General features: G+C 36.0%; 1 protein-coding gene across 7 annotated transcripts in view; it reads right to left on the minus strand.

Annotated features, from left to right (window-relative positions):
* The window catches only part of Wnk3 (WNK lysine deficient protein kinase 3), a 171363-nt gene that overhangs the window by 77562 nt on the left and 69582 nt on the right, over positions 1-24219 (minus strand). For 5 of the 7 annotated variants that reach the window (XM_040281244.2, XM_040281261.2, XM_040281236.2 and 2 more), the window contains exon 11: positions 20827-23007. The exons of the other annotated variants lie outside the window; for them this stretch is intronic. In XM_040281244.2, the coding sequence (XP_040137178.2) occupies positions 20827-23007 (2181 nt within the window). The remainder of the gene's footprint in view (positions 1-20826; positions 23008-24219) is intronic. 7 annotated transcript variants of the gene reach the window in all.

Consider the following 24219-nt stretch of genomic DNA (forward strand, 5'->3'; position numbering starts at 1 on the left):
GAAAGAGATCAAGAGGTAGGGATGAAGGACAGAAAAGAGGAAGAAATTGACAATATTACACTATGTGCACGTATAAATATGCCACAGTGAATTCCCTCTTTATATCCATCTACAAAGCACTAATCAAAAAAAATTATCTGCCTATTATCCCAACAACTCTGGAAGCTGAGGCGGGAAGATGAAACATTCCAGACAAGCCTCAGCAATTTAGCAAGGCCCCTAGTGAGACCCTGTCTCAAAATAAAAAATAAAAAGGGCTGAGAATGTGGCTCAGGGGCAAAATGCCTCTAGGTTCAATCCTGGGGGAGGGAGGGAGGGAGGGAGGGAAAGAGGGAAGGAGGGATGAAGGCAGGAAAAGAAAGACCAGTAAAATACAGGAAGAATAGAGGGAGGGAAGGAAAAGGGGAGGAGATACCATGGACTGAAATAGAGTAAATCAAATTCCATGTATGTATGATTTTTTCAAAATGAAATCATCTATTACACATAACTTTAATGGACCAATAAAATAAATAATTCTGTTTAGTTAGTTATGAAACAGTAGTAAAATAGAAAATGCTAGTAAAAACTACAACTTCTAGTGTGATCTCACAAATGCACAATTCAGATATGTTAATTTGTAAACTGGAAATAATTAAAATATACAGCATTTTATTGACCCTTATGCATTCAAACTCTGAAATCTGGCTAATATTAATAGTGATTTTCTGTCCGTGCTTTTCAAAGTATCAATGAGCTGGGGATGTAGTTCAGTGGTAAAGTACCTTTAGCATGCAAAAGGCCCTGGGCTTGATCTCCAGCATTGTATGAAAAATTAAAATTAAAAACCTGAATGAAACCCTCGCTCTTAGTTGTGAATGATAAATGTATGTAACAACAACAACATCAACAACGATAACAAAATAGTTATCTTTCTCTGATAATGTTAAGTCACATTCATGCAGTTAAAACAACTCTAAGAGACTAAAGTCAGTATGGTAACAATGAACATATGCATCTGTCCTATCAGTGGTAGGACAGATACTCTTTAAAAAGCAAGAGAAATTATAATTATTTTAAAAACTAGAATATTCAAGGCCCAGCACTAACAAAAGAAAAAAAAAACTAGAATAAAGTCACAACTTCCAAGAAATACTAAGAAGAGTACCATCCACAGGCCATAAATGGTAAGGGACACCTGAAAAAAATGAAAACTAAGCTAGGCACAGTAGCACACATCTGTAATCCTACCATCTCAGGAGGCTGAGTCAGGAAGATCGTGAGTTCAAAGCCAGCCTCAGTAATTTAGGGAGGCCCTGAGCAACTCAGTAAGACCATATCTCTAAATAAAACATATAATAAAGGGGTCTGGGGTTGTGGATCAGTGGTAAGGGGTCTCTGGGTTCAATCCCAACCCACCTCCAAACACACACAAAAAGAAAAGAGACCAATAGATCAAACTTCACAAACATATATATGAAAAAATTACTGCATACTTAGAAGTAATTTGGGGATGCTTCAAATCTATTCAACGAATACCAGAAGACTGTGTGACCTTGGGAAAATAATATGAGAGATTAAATGGGAAAGTGAATTAGAGTAGTTAGGCCAGGCAATCCTATCCACCTCCAACCCCTGTTGTGCTAAGTAGTAAATGGCAATGTTTACCCCAAAACTGAAGTGGGAGCCTAGCAGTAGGGGGTAAATCTACAGATGACTACTAAGTAAATAAGCTTTCTTTACAATCTGACCTTCCTGTATAATGACCTGAGCAAGGCAGGCAGGCTATTTCAATTAATCAGACAAGTGAACAGGATCCTTAAATAGAAAAGAAAACCAAGAACCACGAAACCCTTGAGAAACACCTAAGCTTCAAAAAAAAAACAGAAGCACAAAACTCAACAAAAAAATCAATTCTCAGAACTTCAAGAGGGTCCTTATTGCTGCTGGCAACCTCACTATACTTCCTTTGTCCATTTATCTACCATTCTTCTAGACAACTATTTTATATCTTCTCTTCTGTCATTAAACTTTTAATGAACATGGCCTTACCCAACTTCATGCTTCCTTGATGACTTTACTTTTATTTCACTAAAAAAAATTCTAAAAGCAACAAGAAGGGAATTTCCACAACACCACTTACCCACCTAATCTGATTTGTTCCATACTATTTTGCCTGAGCTTCTATACTAAGGCTAAAACTCCCCATAGATCTACTTATCTATTTTATATATTATTAGTTTACTATAAAATAAAGATATGGAAATTATTTACTGAAAAGAGATTTCAGACTTTCAGTTGCATGGGACCCTTCACATGACCTCATTTCAATAGTGATTTATTTCAGTCTACATACCTTCCAAGGACATCACCATTTCTAAATAAGAAAGCTGACAACATGATTCTATACTTAGAGGAGGGAAAAAAAAAACTCCTAGAATTAATTAATGAATTCAGCAAAGTAGAAGGATATAAAACCAATATTGATAAATCAAATGCATTTCTATACATCAGTGATGAATCCTCTGAAAGAGAAATTAGGAAAACTATCCATCCACAATAGCCTCAAAAAAAAAAAAAAAGCTTCTTGGGAATCAACAAAAGAGGTGAAAGACTTCTACAATGAAAACTACAGAACAATAAAGAAATAAATGAAAGAAGACTTTAGAAGATAGAAAGATCTTCCATGCTCCTGGATGGGCAGAATTAATATTGTCAAAATGGCCATACTACCCACAGTGCTATACAAATTCAATGTGATTCCAATTAAATCCCAATGTCCTTCCTTATACAAAAAGAAAAAGCAATCTTGAAATTCATTTAGAAAAATAAGAGACCCAAAATAGCCAATGCAATCCTTAGCAAGAAGAGTGAAGTAGGAGGCATCACAGTACCAGACCTTAAACTATACTACAAAGCTATACTAACAAAAACAGCATGGCATTAGCACCAAAATAGAGAAGTAGAACAGTGGTACAAAACAGAAGACACAGAGACAAAACCACATAAATGCAGTTACCTCATACTACACAAAGGCACCAAAAACATACATTGGAGAAAAGACGCCTCTTCAACAAATGGCACTGGGAAAACTGGAAATCCATATGCAGCAAAATAAAAATAAATCCCTATCTTTCACCATGCACAAAACTCAACTCAAAGTGGATCAAGGACCTAGGCATTAGACCTGAGACCCTGCACCTAATAGAGAAAAAAGTAGGCACAAATCTTCATCATGTCGGATTAGGCCATAACTTCCTTAACAAGACTCCTAAAATGCAAGAAATAAAATAGAGAATTAATAAATGTGATGGAGTCAAACTAAAAAGCGTCTCAGCAAAAGAAACAATCAATGAGGTAAAGAGAGAGCCTACATTTTGAAAGAACATTTTTGTCACACACATGTCAGACAGATTACTAATCTCCAGGATATATAAAGAACTCAAAAATATTAACACCAAAGAAACAAATAACCCAATCAATAAACAGGTCAAGGAACTGAACAGATACTTCTCAGAAGATGATATACAATCAATCAAAAAATGCATGAAAAAATGTTCAATATCTCTAGCAATTAGAGAAATGCAAATCAAAACTACTCTAAGATTTCATCTCACTCCAATCATAACAGCAGCTATTAAGAATACAAACAGAGGCTGGGATTGTGGCTCAGTGGCAGAGCACTCACCTAGAACATGCAAGGCCCTGGGTTCAATCCTCAGCACCACATAAAAATAAATAAATAAAGATATTGTGTCCACTACAACTAAAAAAATATTTTTTTTAAAAAAAAGAATACAAACAATAGTGTTGGTGAGGATGTGGGGGAAAAGGCACACTCATACATTGCTGGTGGGACTGAAAACTAACATGGAAAGCAGTATGGAGATTCCTTGGAAAACTTAGAATGAAACCACCATTTGACCCAGTTTTCCCACTCCTCAGTTTATACCCAAAGGACTTAAAAACAGCATACTACAGTGATGCAGCCACATCAATGTTTATAGCAACCCAATTCACAATAGCTAAATTGTGGAACCAACCTAGATGCCCTACAGATGAATGAATAAAGAAAATGTGGTATATATACACAGTGGAATATTACTCAGTATTAAAAGAGTAATTAGGATTAGGGTTAGGGTTAGGGTTAGGGTTAGGGTCATGTCATTTGCAGGTAAATGGATGGAGTTGGAGAGTATCATGCTAAGTGAAGTAAGCCAATCCCCAAAACCAAAGGCCAAATGTTTTCTCTGATATGTGGATGCTGATCCTTAATGGGATTCTGGGCAGGAGAGCATGGGAGGAATGGAGGAACTTTAGACAGGGCAAATGGGGAGGGAGGGAAATGGAGGGGAAACGGGGGTAAAAAAGATGGTGAAATGAGATGGACATCATTACCCTAAGTACATGTATAAAGAAGCAAATGTTGTGACTCTACCTTGTATACAACCAGAGATATGAAAAATTGTGCTTTATGTGTGAGACACTGGTTCAATTCTCAGCACACATGGGAATGAATAAATTCAGGGATTGTGTCTATATACATCTAATTTTTTAAAAAACTGTTTTATATGTGTACTATGAATTGAAATGCATTCTGCTGTGATGTATAACAAATTAGAATAAATAAATTTTAAAAAATAAAAAATAAACAACTCTAAGATTTCATCTCACTCTAGTCAGAATGGCTGTTATCAAGAATTCAGACAATAAGGGCTGGGGTTGTAGCTCAATAGTAGAGCATTTGCCTAGCATATGTGAGGCAATGGGTCCAACCCTCAGCACCACATAAAACTAAGTAAATAAATAAAGGTATTGTGTTCATCTACAACTAAAAAAAATTTTAAAAAGAATATAGACAATAAATGTTGGCAAGGATGTGGGAGAAAAGGCACACTCATACATAGCTGGTGGGACTGCAAATTGGTGCAGCCAATATGGAAAGCAGTACGGAGATTCCTTAGAAAACTTGGAATGGAACCACCATTTGACCCAGCTATCCCACTCCTTGGTCTATATCCAAAGGACTTTAAATCAGTGTACTACAGGTACACAGCCATATCAATGTTTACAGCAGCACAATTCACAATAGCTAAACTATTGTGGAACCAACCTAGATGCCCTTCAATAGATGAATGGATAAAGAAAATGTGGTATATACACACAGTGGAATATTACTCAGCATTAAAAGAGAATAAAACTATGGCATTCACAGGTAAATGGATGGAGTTGGAGAATATTATGCTAAGTGAAGTAAGGCAATCCCCAAAAGACCAAAGGCCATCTCTGACATGTGGATGCTGATCCATAATGGGGTTGGGGGGAGAATGGAAGGAATGGAGGAACTTTGATGGGACAAAGAAGAGGGCGGTGGGGAGGGGGTATGGGGGCAGGAAACTTGGTGAAATGAGATGAACATTATTTCCCTAGGTACATTTATGACTGCACATATGGTGCAATGCTACATTGTGTACAACCAGAGAAATGAAAAGTTGTGCTGCAATTGTGTACAATCAAAATGCATTCTGCTGTCATATATACCTAATTAAAATAAATTAATTTTAAAAAGAAAGAATCCAGGACTAGGGATGTAGTTCAGTGGCACAGCACTTGGCTAGACTGCACAAGGTCCTGAACTGAACCTTCTGCACCACAAAAAAGAAAAAGAAGAAGAAGGAAATAATCTTTGCTGTGTGCCTGTAATCCCAGTAATTTGGGAGGCTTAGGTAAGAGGATAGCACATTTGAAGTCAGTTTCAGCAACTTAGTTAATAAGATTCTCAGCAACTTACCAAGACTGTCTCAAAATTAAAAAGTGAAAAGGACTGGGGATATATAGCTAGTGTAATGTGGCCCTGCGTTCAACCCCCCAGTACAAAATAATAATAATAATAATAATAATAATAGAAAGAAAGAAAAAAGAAATAATCATTGTATAGAATTATTTTGATGGCTCCAGATTCTGGAAGACCTTTAGATCAAACTTTCATAATAACTGGTTGAATCTTCTCACCCCTCCCTTTATAGCCTAATCCATCAGAGAGTACTCTTGCTTGTAATAATTTTCCTTCAGATTTTTCTGAAAGCATCCTGCATTCTTGTCTATGGCCATACTACCCTGAATGCACATGATCTCATCTTAAGCATCCTGCATCATTTGGATAGTTTTAGGTACATCCCTTTCAATCAATACTTGGTCAAAGAGTGAAAGAAACTTGCTAAATGCTTGTATACCAATGACTCTTGCCACTGGCAACTTGGACTCTGCCAACTCCTGTACTTAGAAATTAAATGTCATCTCTTCTGAGATACATCAGGGAAGAACAGTAGAGATCTAAAATATCTTGTTGTACAAAGGTAAGTTCAAAGAATGATAGGAACATGTCAGAATGGCACAGGACTCACCTTAAAAGGACCCTACTAGCCAAATCTGATGATAAATTATATATCAAAACAAATAATAACCCAGTACAATGGTGCAGACTTGTAATCCCAGCTACTCCAGTAGCTGAGGCATGAGGATTCCAAGTCTGAGGCCATCCTGGGCAATTCAGTGAGAGCCTATCTCGATTTTTTTTAAAAATGGGCTGGGAATGTAGGTCAGTGATAAGTATCCCTGAGTTAAATCCCTAGTACCACAAAAATAAGTAAATAAATAATGGTAATGAATTAGAATACATAGAATAAATGTAAATCCACAGAATTAAATTTTCAAAAATGGGAGGAAGAGAACATTCTAACCCAAATAAAAGAGAATTAGAAAATCACCATTTGGCCACCACCATATTATAATAGTCATATACAAGTATCTTCAATGGCTTTCAACACTGAGTTATAAAGTTTTATGAGAAACATCTCAAAGTAAAATAGTGGAAACAGCAAAATGTCCAACAATAAAAAGAATATCTAAATAAAAGGTAGTGCAGTCTTACAATGAATACTACGGGGCAACTAAATAAAATCAAGTATATCTCCATGTGAACTCATACATGAATTAAATAAAATACAGAGCGACACAAACAGTAGGAACACTTTTATATTCCTAAATACAAAAAGCAAACCACAAAACAGTACTATATATGCTCTATATGTCTATGTATCTAACTATAGTGAAAAAGATCTAGAAGGGTATATATCAAAATGATAACAAAAGGGACAAGGACATAGGGTCAAATGAAGCTTCCCTTCATTCTTTTAAATTTTTATCAGGAAAATAGATTAACAAATAACTTACATAATTAAAATAACTAGAAAAATATTTTAAACAAAATATAATGTAAATACTACAGTAGAGAATCAAAGTGATAGTCAAGTAATGTACTGAGTAGAGATGCATTTTCATACAGAATCCTCAGACTTAAGATTTCTCTCCAACAGTTAAAAATGAAACCATCTAAATGTATGTTTGATTAGACAACAATGTCAACTAAAAAGGAACCAGTATCAACCACCAAAAGTACTAATGCACTAGGAACTAATAATACACTCCTGAAGGTGAAAAATAATGACCTCAGCAGCAATAGCTAAAAGTTAGAATCAGTGGTTTTCCAAAATATTTGATAAAGTAATCATAACCACATCTAAACTCTGATATACTTCCTGTGTCTTATTTGTTCAAGTTCATTGCCATATAGAAATAGAAAAGATAAATACAAATAGATTTTAGGTTGCCTGCCAAACAAATCCATTTATCACTCTAGAAACCCCTAATAGGCAACAAGAATGAGAAATACTCAAAAAAATCCCTCTTCCATTGAAGGAAGGTTCATATCCTTACAATTATTACTTACTATTAATTTGTTCCATCAACATATCATACAGCCATTTTTATTTATTTTATTCTACAAACATGAAACAAGCAAGTATTTGTATCAAACACTATGCTAGTACTAGGAATACAGAGATGAATCATATACAGAGAATACAGAGATGAATGGAGTACAGGTTTAGTTCCCAAAGAATTTTTAGTTTTATTGGGGTCACAGATACAAACTATAAGCACAGGATCATCTTTGAAAAGGTTGAATATCCTCCTTTCTTCACATAAGAAAAATCAGAAATTCACTTACCACTTTATTATCAATGCTTCAGAGTTTGTTGATAGTCTTGTAATGGTTATATCAAGAAGATCAAAGATGATATTTTGCAATGATTAAAATTAGGAAAGAGAAGTTCAACTTCTGCAATGGTTCCATAAGACTAACTCTCCCATAGATATCAACTAAAAGTGCTGGTCCAGTATAAAAAACAAAACCCAACTACCTGGATATATGGGAGAGCAATCATAAGTAGACAGAAACTAGTAGAAATGAATACTTGTAAGAAAAGAAGTGGGTGTATTTTTATGGCTTTTAACCTGATGGTCAAGTTAAAATAAAGGAGAAAACCCACATTCTTATAAGACTGAAGAAATAAAAATTAGTTTAGTAATACCACAGCATAAGGAAAGTGAAAGGGAAAATATCTGTAAGGGTCCCAAATTATGCATATAAATGCTACCTAAATCTTTGCCAAACCCCAGAACCAGGCATGCCACAGAGAAACACCAAAGAGCCCAACTAAAGCTAAAAGAACTGAACAAATAGTAGAACTACTGTCCATTTATGGGGGAAAACAAAGTTTGGAGTTTGGTCAAGTAAACAAAAATATGGATATTCACTAGAAGAATATAACATGATCTAGAATATCTATATCATTCACAATGCTTGGAATAAAACATAAAGTCATTACAAATATGAAGAACAAGAAAAATAAGACCCATACTTAATTAAGACTAACCCCTAAAATGACCTGGACAGAATCAGTAGAGAAGGACTTCAAAGCAATTCATGGAAATAAAGAAAAATATGTTCATAATGAATAAAGAAATAGGAAATGCAGCAGAACCCAGGCAGCCAGAACCATATAACACCCTACTTCTGCTGGTAGCAGAGGATCTAATCTGCCCATGGCAGTAGCAACAGTAGAATGCCGCATGCCAAACCACACCAGGTCAACAATAGGTCTTATCTGCCCACTATAGTGACAAAAGCAGAATACAGGTGCACTATCCCACCTCACATCTGGTGGCAGCAATTAGCATGATCTTTCTATAGCAGCAGCAACCTAGCCACCAGACAGCCCACACACTCACAGCAGGACATATCAGCAATGCAACAATGGTTACAATAAAAGATGGCCAAGCAGGCCTGATATACACACTTCCGCAGCACTCTTGACTCACCACTCCCCTCACACAAAATAACAACGAACTTAATCTGCCCATGTGAGCAGCAGTCCAACCTGTCAAGGCTAACAACTGCCAACAGTTGCAGGGTTGATCTTCCTACAGAATGGCAAGAAGGGAACCAAGGCAGCTTGGGATATATTCTCCACCCAATACTGGGCAGGAACAGGTATAGGTTCCCATACATGCAAAGGGTACTAGTATCAGCAGACCTGCTATTTCTTGGCTCTTAGCAGCAGACAGTGATAAAGAGTCAGCATCTGCCAGCCCAACAAGCAACAGCACAGAGCCTCCCAGACCTAGGAAACTTCTGTTGTTTCACCAAGCAGAAAGAAAAGATACAAGCCAGGCATCTTCTGACACTTCTCTAAAGAAGGTGATCCAGGGCATTAGGTTCTTACCCTCTACCCAGTGGCAGAAAGCCATGCAGACTCCGCAACGCTTGGCCTCCTTCTCAACAGTAGGCAATGGCCACATAAGTATTTCCATGCCCTAGTAGCTTCAACAGAAATATAGAGTAAAGAGCATCAACATCCACTATTCCCATCTAACAACCTCTGACAGGACAGAGAGATAACTTACTTCTGAAGGTAGTATCAGCAAAGAGCCAGTGAAGACTAAACTAGACCCACAAAATGAAGCAGAAATAGATAAAGCTAAAATAGAAGATTGCAATATGATCAAGATCCTTCAAATATAATATCCAAAATGTCCAGGATACAATTAAAAAGTCACACCAGAAAAAAAAATCACAACTCAAATGAGAAAAGACAATCCACTCACACTAATACCAAGATGAATCAGATGTTGGACTTAACTAAAAAGGATTTTAAGCAGCCATCAAAAAGGAGCCTCGATAGAAATCGTAATTTCTCTGAAAAAATTAGCAAACTTCAGGAAATAAATAGAACCGTAAGATAGAAGCACACGGAGCTGGACACAGTGGCACATGCCTGTAAACCCAGTGATTAGGTTCTTAGAGAGGCTGAGGCAGGAGGATTACAAGTTCAAAGCCAGCTTCAGCAACTTAGCAAGGCTCTGTCTCAAAATTAAAACAAAAATTTAAAAAGGGCTGGGATGCAGTTCAGTGGCAAAACACCTCTGGGTCCAATCTCCAATACCAAAGCAAGTAAACAAACAAAAACACCATGTGGAAATTATGAAACTGAAAATTTTAATGACCTAAATTTAAAAACTAACAGAATGGGCTTAGTAATAGAATGGAAATAAAAGAAAATAGAATTCGGGCATGATGGTGCATGCCTGTAATCCCACTGGCTAGGGAGGCTGAGACAGGTGGATAGAGAGTTCAGCAATGGCGAGGCACTAAGCAATTTAGTGAGTTCCTGTCTGTAAATAAAATACAAAATAGGGCTGAGGATGTGGCTCAGTGGTTGCGTGCCCCCAAGTTCAATCCCTGGTACAAAAAAAAGTTCAAAGGGGGCACTATGGTACACACCTGAAATCCCAGTGACCTGGAAACTGAGGCAGGAGAATTGCAGGTTTAAGGCCAGCTTAAGCAACTAAGCAAGACCCTGTCTCAAAAAAGAAAAAAGAAAAAAGAACTAGGTGTGTTACTCAGTAGTAAAGCATCCCTGGACTCAATCCCCAGTACTGATTTTTTTTTTTAAAAAAAAGCATGTACACTGGATGGGGATATAGTTCAATGGCAAAATACTTGCCCAGCATCCATTAAAATGCTAGGCTCAATCTCCAGAACTGTCCAAAAAAAATGCATATAATTAGAGCACTGGAAATATATGAGAAATATTGTGGTACTGAAAAAATATTCAAAAGATTAACGGGAAAACTTCCCAAATTTGGATAAAATCATAAAACAGAGCCATGAAGCTCAATGAACTCTAAATGAGGAAGCCCAAAGAAGTCCATATCAAAATTAAATTTATGGAAAGTGAAAACAAGGAAAAAATTTAACAGCAACAAAGAAGAAATGACACATTCCTGATAAGGAAATATCAGTTTTAGTGAAAGTAAATTTCTCATATGAAAATATGGAAGCCAGAATGAAGCATAGCATTTTTCAAGTACTAAAGAATAAAAAAGATGAAAGAAAACTTGAAGAGTTTGTCTCTATCAGACATATCCTTAGAGAATGACTAAGGGAACCTCTCCAAAGAAAAAAGAAATTAAAGGCTTGGAACTTCAGAAAGAAAAAAACAATGCAATGGGTAAAATAAAAAGATAAATATTCTATTCTTCTCATGAGTATCTTAAGTCATATTTAATGGTTGAGATGAAACTTATATGATACATATTATGATGCACAAAATATGTAGAATGAATACTAAGACAATTATATTGAAAAAGTGGAAGTGGTAAAGGGACATAAATTGATATAATGTTTCAATGCTTCACTTCAAGTAATTAAAATGCCAGTATCAAAAAGGGGGTGATAAGAGACACACACACACATACATACACACATACACGCATGCACATGGATATTTATATTATCGGTACTTTAGAGCAACCACTAAGGAAACTAAACAGCACAATTATAACAATATAAATAAAACAAGAAAGAGTCCTAAAACCTTTCCAAGTAATCTGCAAGCAGGCAAGAAAAGAGAAACAGAGAAGAGAGAAACATGAGAAACAAAAACCAAATACTAAAATGGCATATCAATACTTACTTCGAATGCAATTGTTCTAAATATACAAATTAAGAGACACTGGCAGAATGAAAAAAAATGGATAAAAACAAATTATGCTTTCCACAAAAAAATCACTTCAAACACAAGATAGGTTGAAAGTAGGATGGAAAAGATGCATCATGATGACTTTAATCAAAAGAAAGTAAGATTGGGTACATGATAACAGATAAAGTAGACTTCACAGGAAACAAAATTACTAGAGATGAAAAGGGGCAAAATATAAAGATAAAAAAAATCAATCCACCATTTTATGGATGCACCAAACAACAGAGCCTCCAAACAGAAGGAAAAAAACACTGAGCTAAAAGCAGAAATACAGAAATCTACAACTTTACTTAAGGATTGACAGAACCTCTAGATAGAAAAGTATGGAACTATAGACTAAGAGCTCTCATGAACTTAAGATTTTAAAATCTTCAACAAAATATTAGTAAATTAAGTCCAACAACATATACAAGAATTATATACCAGTTACATAACCACATTAGTTTATCCCAAGGATACAGGCCTATTTTGGTAGAGGAAATCAATGTATACCATCATATGTCAACAAATGAAAAAAACTCAGTATGATCATAACAATTAATGCAGAAGAGGTATTTGAAAAAAGACAACATCTGAGCTATAGCTGTAGCTCAGTGGTAGAACACTTGATGATAAAATGTGAGGGGCACTGGGTTCAGTCCTTAGCACCACATAAAAATTAATCAATAAATACAGTTATTGTGTCTATAAAAAATATTTCATTTTCTTAAAAAAGTCAAAATCTATTTATGATAAAAACTCTTACTGATCTGGGCATGGTGGCACATGCCTCTAATTCCATCTACTCAGGAGGGTGAGGCAAGAAAATAACAAGTTCAAAGTCAGCCTGGGCAACTAAGTAAGAGCCCGTCTCAAAATAAAAAATAAAAAGGGCAGGGCATGTAGCTCAATTCTACAGCACTCACCTAGCATGCATGAAGCCCTGGATTCAAGCCCAAGGATAAGGAAAAAAAGTAAAAGAAAAAAATTCTCACTAAGGAAAAGAAGGGAACTATCTCAACTTTATAGGTCATCTATGAAAAATATATAGTTTATACCATATCTAATGGTGAAACATTTGCTGTTGTCTCCTACCATTCTTTTTTTAAGAGAGAGAGAGAGAGAATTTTTTAATATTTATTTTTTAGTTTTCGATGGACACAACATCTTTATTTTATTTTTATGTGGTGCTGAGAATCGAACCCAGCGCCCCGCACATGCCAGGTGAGTGCGCTACCGCTTGAGCCAAGCCCCTTGAGTCACATCCCTAACCCCTCCTACCATTCTTATTTATCACAGTACTAGATAATCTAGCTAGTGTAATACATGAAAAATTAGAAATATAAAGCTTTCCGATTGAAAGGACTCAATAAAACTGTCTCTACACAGGAGATTACATGAATGTCTACATAAAAATATTTCCCAAGAATTCAACAAAATAAAAACTAGATCTAACAATAAGTTCACCAATGTCACAGAATTCAATACCAATACACACACACACACACACACACATACACACATACACACAATCACATTTCTATATACTAATAAAGAGCTCATGAAAACTGATATAAAATATAATGTTTTTATAATTCTTCCAAGGAAAATTAAATTCTTGGTCATAAACTTTACAAAAGATGTTCAGGATCTAGGCTGGATATGGTGATGCACACCTGTATAATCCCAGTAATTTGGGAGGCTGAGGCAGGAGGATCGCAGTTTGAGGATAGCCTAAGCAATTCAGTGAGATCCTCAGCAACTTAGCAAGACCCTGACTCAAAAAGAAACATTAAAAAATACTCAGGATATAGCTCAGTAGTAAAGTACCCCTGGGTTCAATCCTGAGTGCCAAATAAAAACAATGTTCAGAATCTATATGCTGAAAATTATAAAATGTTGATGAAATCAAAGACCCAAATAAACAAATGTAACATGCTCATAAACTTGAAAACCCATCAAAGTGAACATGCCTCTTTCTCCCCAATTTTATATACAGAATTAGTGCAATTCCTATCAAAATCCCACGAAGATTATTAATAGACAAAGAAAAGCTTATTTTAAAATTTAGAAGGAAAGATAGAAGTCCTAGAATAGCTAAACCAATACTTTAAAAACATAAAGTGGGAGGAATCACTCTATTTACTGATAAGGCTTTCTATTTAGGTTCAGTAGTCATTAGTGTCTAATTCACAAAGGAATAGATACATAAATTACAGAATAGAAAACCCAGAATAAAGACCCCCCCCAAAATGTCCAACTTTTTTTTTTTTTGTACTGGGGATTGAACCCAGGGGTATTTAATCACTGAGCCACATCCTCAGTCCTGTTTTTGTTTTTGTTTGTATTTTATTTAGAGACAGGGTCTCGCTGAGTGGCTTAGGGCCTGGATAAATTGCTGAGTCTGGCCTTGAACTTGAGATTCTCCTGCCTCAGCCTTCTGAGCTGCTGGGATTACAAGTGTGCACCACCGTATCCAGCCCAACTGATTTTTTATAAACATTTAAAAGGGGGGAATGGAAGGACAGCAGAATAAAATAGACATTATTATTGCTGTATGTATATACATGACTGTATGACCAATGTGATTCTGCAACCTGTACACTCAGAAAAATGAGAAATTATATCCCATCTGATTCAAATGTATGTATGATATGTCAAGATCATTGTACTGTCATGTGTAACTAATTAAAATAAATTTTAAAAAGTGCAATTCAGTGGAAGGACAGTATCATAAACAAATGTTGCCAAAGCAAGTGAAAATCTATAGGGAAAATAATGAAAACCCCTCAACCTAGACCTCAGAACCTTATACAAAAATTAACATAGATAACATATAGATCACAAACTGAAATATAAAACTTTTAGGAAAAAACAGAGGAAAGTTTCTAAGATCTAAGGCTTGGCAAAGTATTCTTATACATCCACCCCCCCAAAAAAAAAGCACAATTACAGAGAGAAGCAGGGGTTCAGCAGTGGGAGAAAAAGAGACAGAATGAATGGATCTAGAACATTGACAAATTTTTAAATGTTTTTCTCACCCTAATTTCTTGAAAAATGTATACATTTATATAAAAGCAAAAATAATAACATTATATTTTGTGATTTATAATTTATGTATATGTGACATCCTAGAGGGAATGACTGGTTTCATGGTTCTTACATTTTATGATACAATAAATGTGACATTAAATCTATATATAAACTGTGGAGAATTAAAGATGTAAATTAAAAAGTAACATTGAAATCTTTAGAGCAGTATTGGGGGTGTAGCTCAGTGGTAGAGTGCTTGCCTAGCATGTGTGAGGCACTGGGGTTCAATCCTCAGTAACACATAAAAATAAATAAACAAAATAGTTTTTTGTGTGTGTCTATATGTGTGTATATATATATTCCATCAAAAGCAGTTAGAAGCTGGGTGCGGTGGCGCATGCCTGTAACTGCAGCATCTTGGGAGGCTGAGCCAGGAGAACCATGAGTTCAAAGCCAGCATCAATAACTTAGCAAGGCCCTAAGCAACTCATCATGACCCTGTCTCTAAATAAAATATAAAAAATGAGCTGAGGATGCGGCTCAGTGGTTATGGGCCTCTGGGTTCAATCATCAGTACCAGAAGAAAATAAAAAGAGCAATTATAAAGAAAAATAAACAAATGATATTTAAATTGAAAAAAAAATTAAAACTATTTCAATTCCCAGATGGCATAAATATATAGAAAATCCTACATAATCCACAAGAAGCTAATAGAGCTAATAAATAAATTGAGCAAAGTTGAGGATACATAAGCATTAGACAAATGTTAGTTGTATATGTATGTATAAGTAATGAACAATCACAAGACGAAATCAAGAAAGCAATTTCATTTATAATAATATCAAAAAGAATAACTTTAGAGAAACTTAACAAGGAAGTTTAAGATTTACATACTGAAAATTACAAAATATTGATGAAATTCATATCTAATTCTTTCCCAGATTTACTGAGGTATAATTGACAAAAAATTATATATATCCAGGATGTACAATGTGATGATTTGATGATATACAGATTCATTGTAAAATGATTATTTCAATCAAATTAACTAATACATCAATCCACACACAGTGGGGAGGTGGACTGAAGACACTGAATATTGACTCTTCTGGCTAATTTCAAATAAACAATGCGATATTCTTAACTACATAATCATCATGCCATATATTAGATCCTCAGAACATGTTCATCTTGTAACTGAAAGTTTATACATTTGACAACATCTCCCCATTTCCCCTATTCCTCAGTCCTTAGCAACCAAACCTCTGCTCTACCCTCTGCCTCTATGAGTTTGACCTTCATTTTAGATTACACATGTGAGAGCATATAGGATTGTCTGTGTCTGTTTATTTCACTTTAGCATAATATCATCCACATTCACCCATGCTGCCACAAACAGAAATATTTCCTTCTTTTATGGCTGAATAATATTTTACTGTACACACACACACACACACACACACACACAGAATTTTCTTTATTCATTCATTAATCAACAGTCTCTTAAACTCTTTCTGTATTTTGGTTATTATGAATAATGCTGCAATGAACACGAAGGTACAGCTATTTCTATGAGATACGAATTTCATTTCCTTTGGATATTATGTCCAGAAGCGAGATGGCTGAACTATATGATAATGAAATGACTGGATTACATGGCAATTCTATTTTTTATTTTTTGAGGAACCTCCATACTGTTTTCCATGACTGTCCCAATTTCCATTCCCATCAACAATATAAAAGACTTCTCCATACCCTCATCAACACACTTAAAGAATTTAATGAAAAGGAACTAATTTAATGAAAAGGAACTCCATAATTGGGACTGCAAAACTTGACATTAATAATACTAACCAAAGTAATACAGAGTTTACATAATTTCTATCAAAATCCCAGTCAGCTATTTTGCAAAACTTGACAAGCTGATCCTAAAATTCATATGGAAATGCAAGGAGGCCAGAAGAGACAAAAATAATCTTGAAAAAGAAAAACGAAGCTGGAGGACTCCTATGTTTATGGTCAACTGATTCTAAATAAGAGTGCCAAACCTATTCAATGGTTAAAGAATAGTCTTTTCAATAAATGGTGCTGGGAAAACTGGATATGTACATGAAAAGAATGAAACTGAACTTCTACCTCAAACTATATGCAAAAATTAACCCAAAATGGATCAAAGGCCTAAATTTAAGAGTTAAGATTTAATCTTAGAGGAAAATAGGAAAATCTGTATGATCCTGGATTAGGTAATAGTTTCTTAGATATGATCCAATAGCATAAAGCAATCAGAGAAAAATATAAATAAGACTTTATCAAATTTAAAATAAATATATATCTCCCACAAAGGACCACCAGGAAACTGAAAAGACTGACAGAGTGGGAAAGAGTATTTGTGAATCATATATCTGATAAGGGTCTAGTATCCAGAATATATAAAGAATTCTTACTAGCCAACAATTCCAAAAACAATTAAAGATGAGCAAATTATTTCAATTGGTATTTCTAAGAGGAAATTAAAAGAAGATATAAGAAGGACCTAAAAAACACATGAAAAGATCCTCAATATCACTAGGCTTCAGGAAATGCGAATCAAAACCATAAGGATATATCAGTTTACACCTATCTAGATGGCTATAATCAAAAAGAAATAATCTTGGAAAGAATGTGAAGATATGAAAGTATTTTCAACAAATGTAGCTGAATCAATGGTATACTCATATAAGGAAAAAAAGAACCTTGAACCCTTATTTTACATCATTCATAAAAATTAATTCAAGATGAACCACAGACATGAATATAGGACAGAAAAAAACATAAAGCATAGGATTTTATCTTAGAAGTTGTGTGCAGGCAAAGATTTCATAGACCATAGAAAGCAGTAACCATAACAGAAATTTTAAACACTTTGTGTCTATGAATGAGAACATTATAAAAATGGATGGGCAATCCACAGATTGAAGAATATATTTGTAAAACATGCATGTGACAAAGGATTGATATCATCCAGAATATATAAAGAACTCCTATATAAGTCAACTTAAAAAAGAAAAACAAGGCAAAATAAAATTGGCAAATGACTTCACAAAGAAGCACACAAAGGCCAACAAATGCACATGAAAAGATGTTCAACATCATAGTCATCAGGGAAATACAAATCAAAACCAGAATGAGACACTACCATACACCCATCAGAATAGTTTAAATTAAAAAGACAACACCAAACATTGGTGAGGGTGTAGAACTCTCATATACTGCTGATGTTAATATAGAATAGTGCAGTGAATTCAAAAAAATAGGCAATTTCTTTAATCCCACAGACTCAAGGCTGAGGTAAGAGGATCGAAAGTTCAAAGCCAGCTTCAGCAATGGTGAGGTATTAAACAACTCAGTGAGACCCTGTCTCTAAATAAAATATAAAATACAGTTGGGGATGTGGCTCAGTGGTTGAGTGCCCCTGAGTTCAATCTCCAGTACCCCAAAAAAGTAGGTATAATATGATTTCATTTTTATGAATGTTTAGAATGGGCTAAACTGATGATAAAAAAAATCAACAGCAATGGTATAGGGGGGTCTGACTAGGGAAAAGCACAACAGAACTTTCTGGAGTAATAGAAATATTCTGTATCAGGCAGGCAAGGTACCACTTGTGGGCAAAATCTGTTGCACTATACATTTTCAAACAAGGATAATAAACTTGTGTTCTAAAAAGGAACACAGCCATGTTTATATAGTCTATGGGTGTTTTCATGCATACAACAGTGTGCTAAGTAGTTGCAATAGAGACTGTACCACCTTGAAATCCTAAAATACTGCGTAGACATTTACAGAAAATGTTTGTCAACACCTATCCTATATCTTGATTATGATTTGGGTTGACAGGTGTAAGCATTTGTCAAAATCTAATTAATTATGATCTGTGCATTTTATTCTACATTAAAATTTAAAGAAAAAACATAAATACCAATTTCTAATAAATGATATGTATGCTAAAGTCTTTATGCAGAAGTACACTGATGTTTGCAACTTATTTTAACTTGGAAACGCATCACAAAATAAGGTGGATTAATAAAGGACTAAAGAAATTAATAAACAGGTATGTGATAGAGCAAATACAGCAAAAGTTAACTGTACAATCAATAGGGTAGGTATAAGGGTGTTCATGCTACAGTATTTTTCAACTATTCTGTACCTTTGATTTTTTCAAATAAGATGTTGGGGAAAAATTTTAATTAGGTAAGGAAAGTATATATCACATGCAGAAATAAGCATTCCAATCAATCTCAAATACTTTGTGAAACCCTTAATTCTAATGAAATAAATCCTAGAATTGTATGCCCTGTCTGATGAAACCTCAATAGTAAATATATTTATCTTTCCTCAATCCTGTTAGGATTCAACATATACATATCAGCATTCATTATAATTTATATTGCTGATGAAGAAGGAATTTTTAAAAGATTTTTTTAGTTGTTGATAGACCTTTATTTTTATTTATTTATATGCAGTACTGAGAATCAAACCCAGTGCCTCACACATGCCAGGCAAGTGCGCTACGGCTAAGCCACAGCCCCAGCCTCTGAAGAGGGAATTTTAAAACACATAATACTTAAAGTAACAGCTGTTTGGAATAGTAATATATAATCACTAGAAAATTGCTACAACACAGCACATCTTTTATCTATATGGATCTCAAGGCATTTCATTAGCCAAGCTCAAAATTTTGGAGTTTTTCAGGTATATCTAAAACAGAACAGAAGAGAGAAAAAAAAAAAGAATGGATCATATTCTGTTCTTTCCTATAATTAATTCAATCAATTCCCTGATTAACTGTCACTGAAGTTATCATACCCTTTTTCTCCAATACTGACCTGGAGGGTAGGTATCTTACAAAGGGGCCATGTAGTATATGATTGAGTTCATAGCCTCTGGAGCCAGGTAGTCTTGGTTCAAATGCTGGCCCTCTTGTATGACCCTTGGAAAGTTATTTAACCTCTCTGAACCTTACCTTCCTTACCTGTAAAACAAGGACAATGATAGGATTCCTAGAGCTAGAGTGAGTACAATACATGTAATGCCTTTAGAATAGTATCTGGGTGGCTGGGAATGTATCTCAGTGGTGGAATGTTTCCTTAGCATGTGCAAGGCCCTGCATTCCATTCCTAGCACCACAAAACAAAACAAAAAAAGGATAGTGTTTGGCACATAAGAATAACTCAATATTGTTTAATTATCTCTCATATGGGCAAATACCTTATTATAAATGTAGAACTGGAAGAGAAGCATAGGCTCCTAATATTTTAGGCCCAGGAAATCTTAGAAAGCTACATTGGCTTCCTTGTTGTTCTTCAAACATGCCCACATTACTGCCTTAGGGCCTTTGAACCTCGAATTTGCATTGCTGACTCCCTCATCTACTTCCAATATTTGCTCAAATATCACACTTTTCCAATGAGGCCTACTCTGATGGCCACCTTCTTTAAACCTGCAACCCACTTTCCAACTTAACCTGCTCTATGCTTTCTCTAGAGAACCTTATATTGTATTATATAACTTAATTTTTACAATGGTTGTTAAGTGTTTTTCGTATAGAGAACAAAAGTCAATGACAGAAGGGATACTTGTATTTTATTCACTGATAGATCCCAAGTAAGTGTTCTAATATATTTTTGTTGTTGTTGTTGTAACCTGTTCTGCTCACTTCACCTTACAGATGAAGAAACCCAGGGGAGACCTGAATCAAGGTTACCCAGTGAATAAGGAAAGAACAAGAAATGGGGACTGTGATTCCCACCCAGTTCAGTGTCTTTTCGACTATAGCTACTACTTCCCTGATTCTTGAACATTATAAAAAAAAAATCACAATCATCCACATTCCCCCCACAGGAAGATTTACCTTTGGAATTTCTTGGCCTTGCAAATGATGCTGTGTCTGTAATACAGAAATGCTCTGACAGGCAGTGGAAGCCTGTATTGGAATGCTAAGTGTCAGGAGATGAACAGAAGAAGACGGCTGATTTGGAAGGGCTATCCCAGAGTTTTGATAGAGGGTCTGCTGTTGTAATTGTGGTTCTGATGACCCAGAAATGGCTGCTAAGCTACAAGATGGCTGCCACTGTGGCTGGCCAGCAGACTGTCGCTGGATGCCATGGGGAAAAGTTTGACTATTGTCTAATGCCTGAAACACTTGAGGCTGCTCTAAAGGCTGTATTACATGTTGTTGTTCCACTGCCACCAGTTGCAACTGTTCTTGCAAAGAAGGTAAAATCTGGACCATGTTTGGAACGGTCTTTGGAATACCTGGTAATGGCTGAATTTGGTTAGGTGTCTGTGAATCAGGTACCTTCTGCTGTAGAGAAGCAGTATTTTGGCTACACAAAGACTGCTGTTGATTTATGGAACCGTCTTGAGTAGACAAATGATGGATTTTCTGTGCTTGTCTACGAGATGAATGAGTCATCTGCTGATGCTGAATGAAAGCTGAGTGAGAAACCTGGCTTGGTGTTAGATGTGATTGGGAAATCTGTGCTGAGAAATGAGTGGGCTGGATCTGGGACTGTGAAGAGGCCCGCTGAGTGAAGGACATCTGCTCAGGGTGTTGAAGTTGTCCTTCTGCTGCCCTCTGAGATGTAATCCTAGTTGACTGCACCTGAGTTTTTAGCTGCTGGTGTCCAAAACTGACATCTGCTTGGGATGGAGCCACTGAATGCTGGACACTAAATAAAGGTTCAGTAGAACGTAACTGCGTATCTAAGCTTGGTGTTAAGTACATCTTTTGCTTCAATGTTAAAGAAGTACTACCTTGTGGTTGTGTTAAATAGGTTTGTTGCTCAGATGTCTGTGCTATACAAGGTGGTACAGAGTATAACTTTTGATCTGTAGAGTTTATAATGGGTACTTGCTGGCTATCAGGAGGGTTTATTGTGTATACTTGCTGGGTTATGAAGGTTGCCTGTTCAGTAGTCTGGATGGTGTAAGCAGTCTGTCCTGAGTAAGAGACATGTTCAAGAGGCAGTGCCTGATAAGCAGGCTGTTCCATAGGTTGCACAGGATAAGCTGCCTGGATCGCATATGCTGTCTGGTCTGCAAATGGTGACCGAACTGGAGGTTGCACTAGGTAAGCAGACTGCCCTTGGGCCAGTGCCAAATAAGAGGACTGTGCTGTAGGTGGGACTGGATAAGAAGTCTGCATGGAATAGGCTGGCTGTGATCCCGGTGGTTGTACAGTGTAAAGTGGATGCTCCAGGGCTGGCAGTGAATAAATAGGTTGTGCTGGAGCCTGGACTGGGTAAGTTGGCTGTGATGAGTAAGAAGTTTGTTCCTGGGGATGTATCACAAAGGGCAGCTGCTCAGGAGCCTTCAGTGGGAAAGGTGGTAGTTCTGCAGGTGGCCCTGGGTAAGTGTGTTGAACAGAATAAGATGGCCGTTCCAGCGGCTGAATCACACTTTCAATACCACCCTTTGGCTGCTGCTGACTTGCAAGAGCTTCAGACTCTTGCAGAATACAATCCTGCTGAACATTTTTCTGTGGTGATGCCATAATCTTAGGTTGTAAAAATAATGGCTGCTGCTGAATAGAGGCTTGGAAACAAGGCACGGTTTCCTTCAATTGCACAGTCTGGCTTTGTGGCACTGAAGAAGTTGGAGTTATAGACTCCTGATGTACCACTGGGCAGGGCTGTGATACTGACTGTATCTTTTGTGAAGGATGATGGGCCCCTGAATGACCCCTGATGGAATTAGAAAGGAGCTGAGCTGTATCAGCAGCATTCTGTGCACTGCTCACATATTGGGCAGAAGAATGATTCAACAAAGCTTGAGGGTGATTAACCAGTAAGAAACTAGAAGTCTGATTGGCATCTGGTGCTTTGGTTAATGCCTGATTCCCATTTTTGGGGCCAGGCTCAAGTTGAAGACCAATTGTTGGATGCTGGGAAGTCATCTGTGAAGCAGGCAATGTCTGAGGAGAAACGGCAGAAAGGACTGGTTGTGGAACTCCAGAAACTGACAAGTCTAAAATCATGGGTTGGGCTGAAGTTTGTCCATCTGTTCCAAGAGCCAGCTGCAGTTCCTGGTGCTGGTGCAAGGAAAATTCAAATTATAAATGTATATACCATGCCCATTTTAATGGGACTGTTCCAGATGATTGATAAAATAATGCTATATTCTAAAAAAAGTTATCTAATTATCAAAAAGGTGCTAGGTATGGCATTAGTTCCATAAAAATCCTAATACCATGAGTAAATGCTAGTTAAATATACAAAGAGCTGAGATTAGTCCCAGCAATATACTGCTCATGGTTTCTCATTTATTGCACTTACCACATAACTCATTTGAACCTTGGCAGATTCAGAGTAAATGAATCTGATACCTTCACACACCAGATAGTGGAAGTCCCAAGAGAAAACAAAACTGATTTCATTATCACAGCTAAAATGAACCTAAAATTCGCTGGAATTAATATAGATTGACTAAATAATTCCAAGAACTTGGGCCACCAGGCTCATAAAAAGACCCAAATGATCAAAATCTTGCTTACATGGATTTTATATAGTAGGTGAAAAGGACAGATTACAAAGATAATATGCATGTAATATACATATGCATCTATAACAAAACTATACATGGGTACATAGAAAAACAGACAAACATAGAGCTATATACCCCGAATATAAGTGTCTCCAGCTGGAGGGATAACAAAATTTTCACTTTCTTCTATATAATTTTATGACCTTTAACTTTTTAAAATAAGCACATAACACTTTCATAACAATATTTAGCTTTTTTTCTCCACAAAATTTTAACTTTAAAAAAAACTTGGAAACACATTTTAAATTCACATACCTGTATACTTATGTGGTTGAATCTGAGTTAAATGTAAGAATCTATTCAACATACTTTGCATTATAGTCTTAGAAAGAAACAAACCAAACCACAACATGAGCTCAATTACAAATATGTACTGTATCACTTATAAAGACTAGCCAAATACTAGGACAGCTCAACTATATCAGACTAAATCTGCCCGCTGCAGATTTTAAATGTATCTGGCATTTGTCAAGTACGTGTATGCTTTCCCCTTACAAGACTGTGAGCTCCTTGAGGAGGCTAAAGACCATGTTGTTTTTTACTTTATATCCCTAGAAGATGGCAGTCATTAAGTTTATCAATGAACTGGGTTTGATTGTACACCAATCTCTTAAACAGATACATCAGCTGCTATCTAAGTAGAGAATGCCCAGGAGTTTAGAAGGCACATGCAGGGAATGGTGGGTAGTGAAGGGAGAAA

This window comes from Ictidomys tridecemlineatus, chromosome X, assembly GCF_052094955.1.
Source record: "Ictidomys tridecemlineatus isolate mIctTri1 chromosome X, mIctTri1.hap1, whole genome shotgun sequence".
In the NCBI taxonomy this organism is placed as follows: Eukaryota; Metazoa; Chordata; class Mammalia; order Rodentia; family Sciuridae; genus Ictidomys; species Ictidomys tridecemlineatus.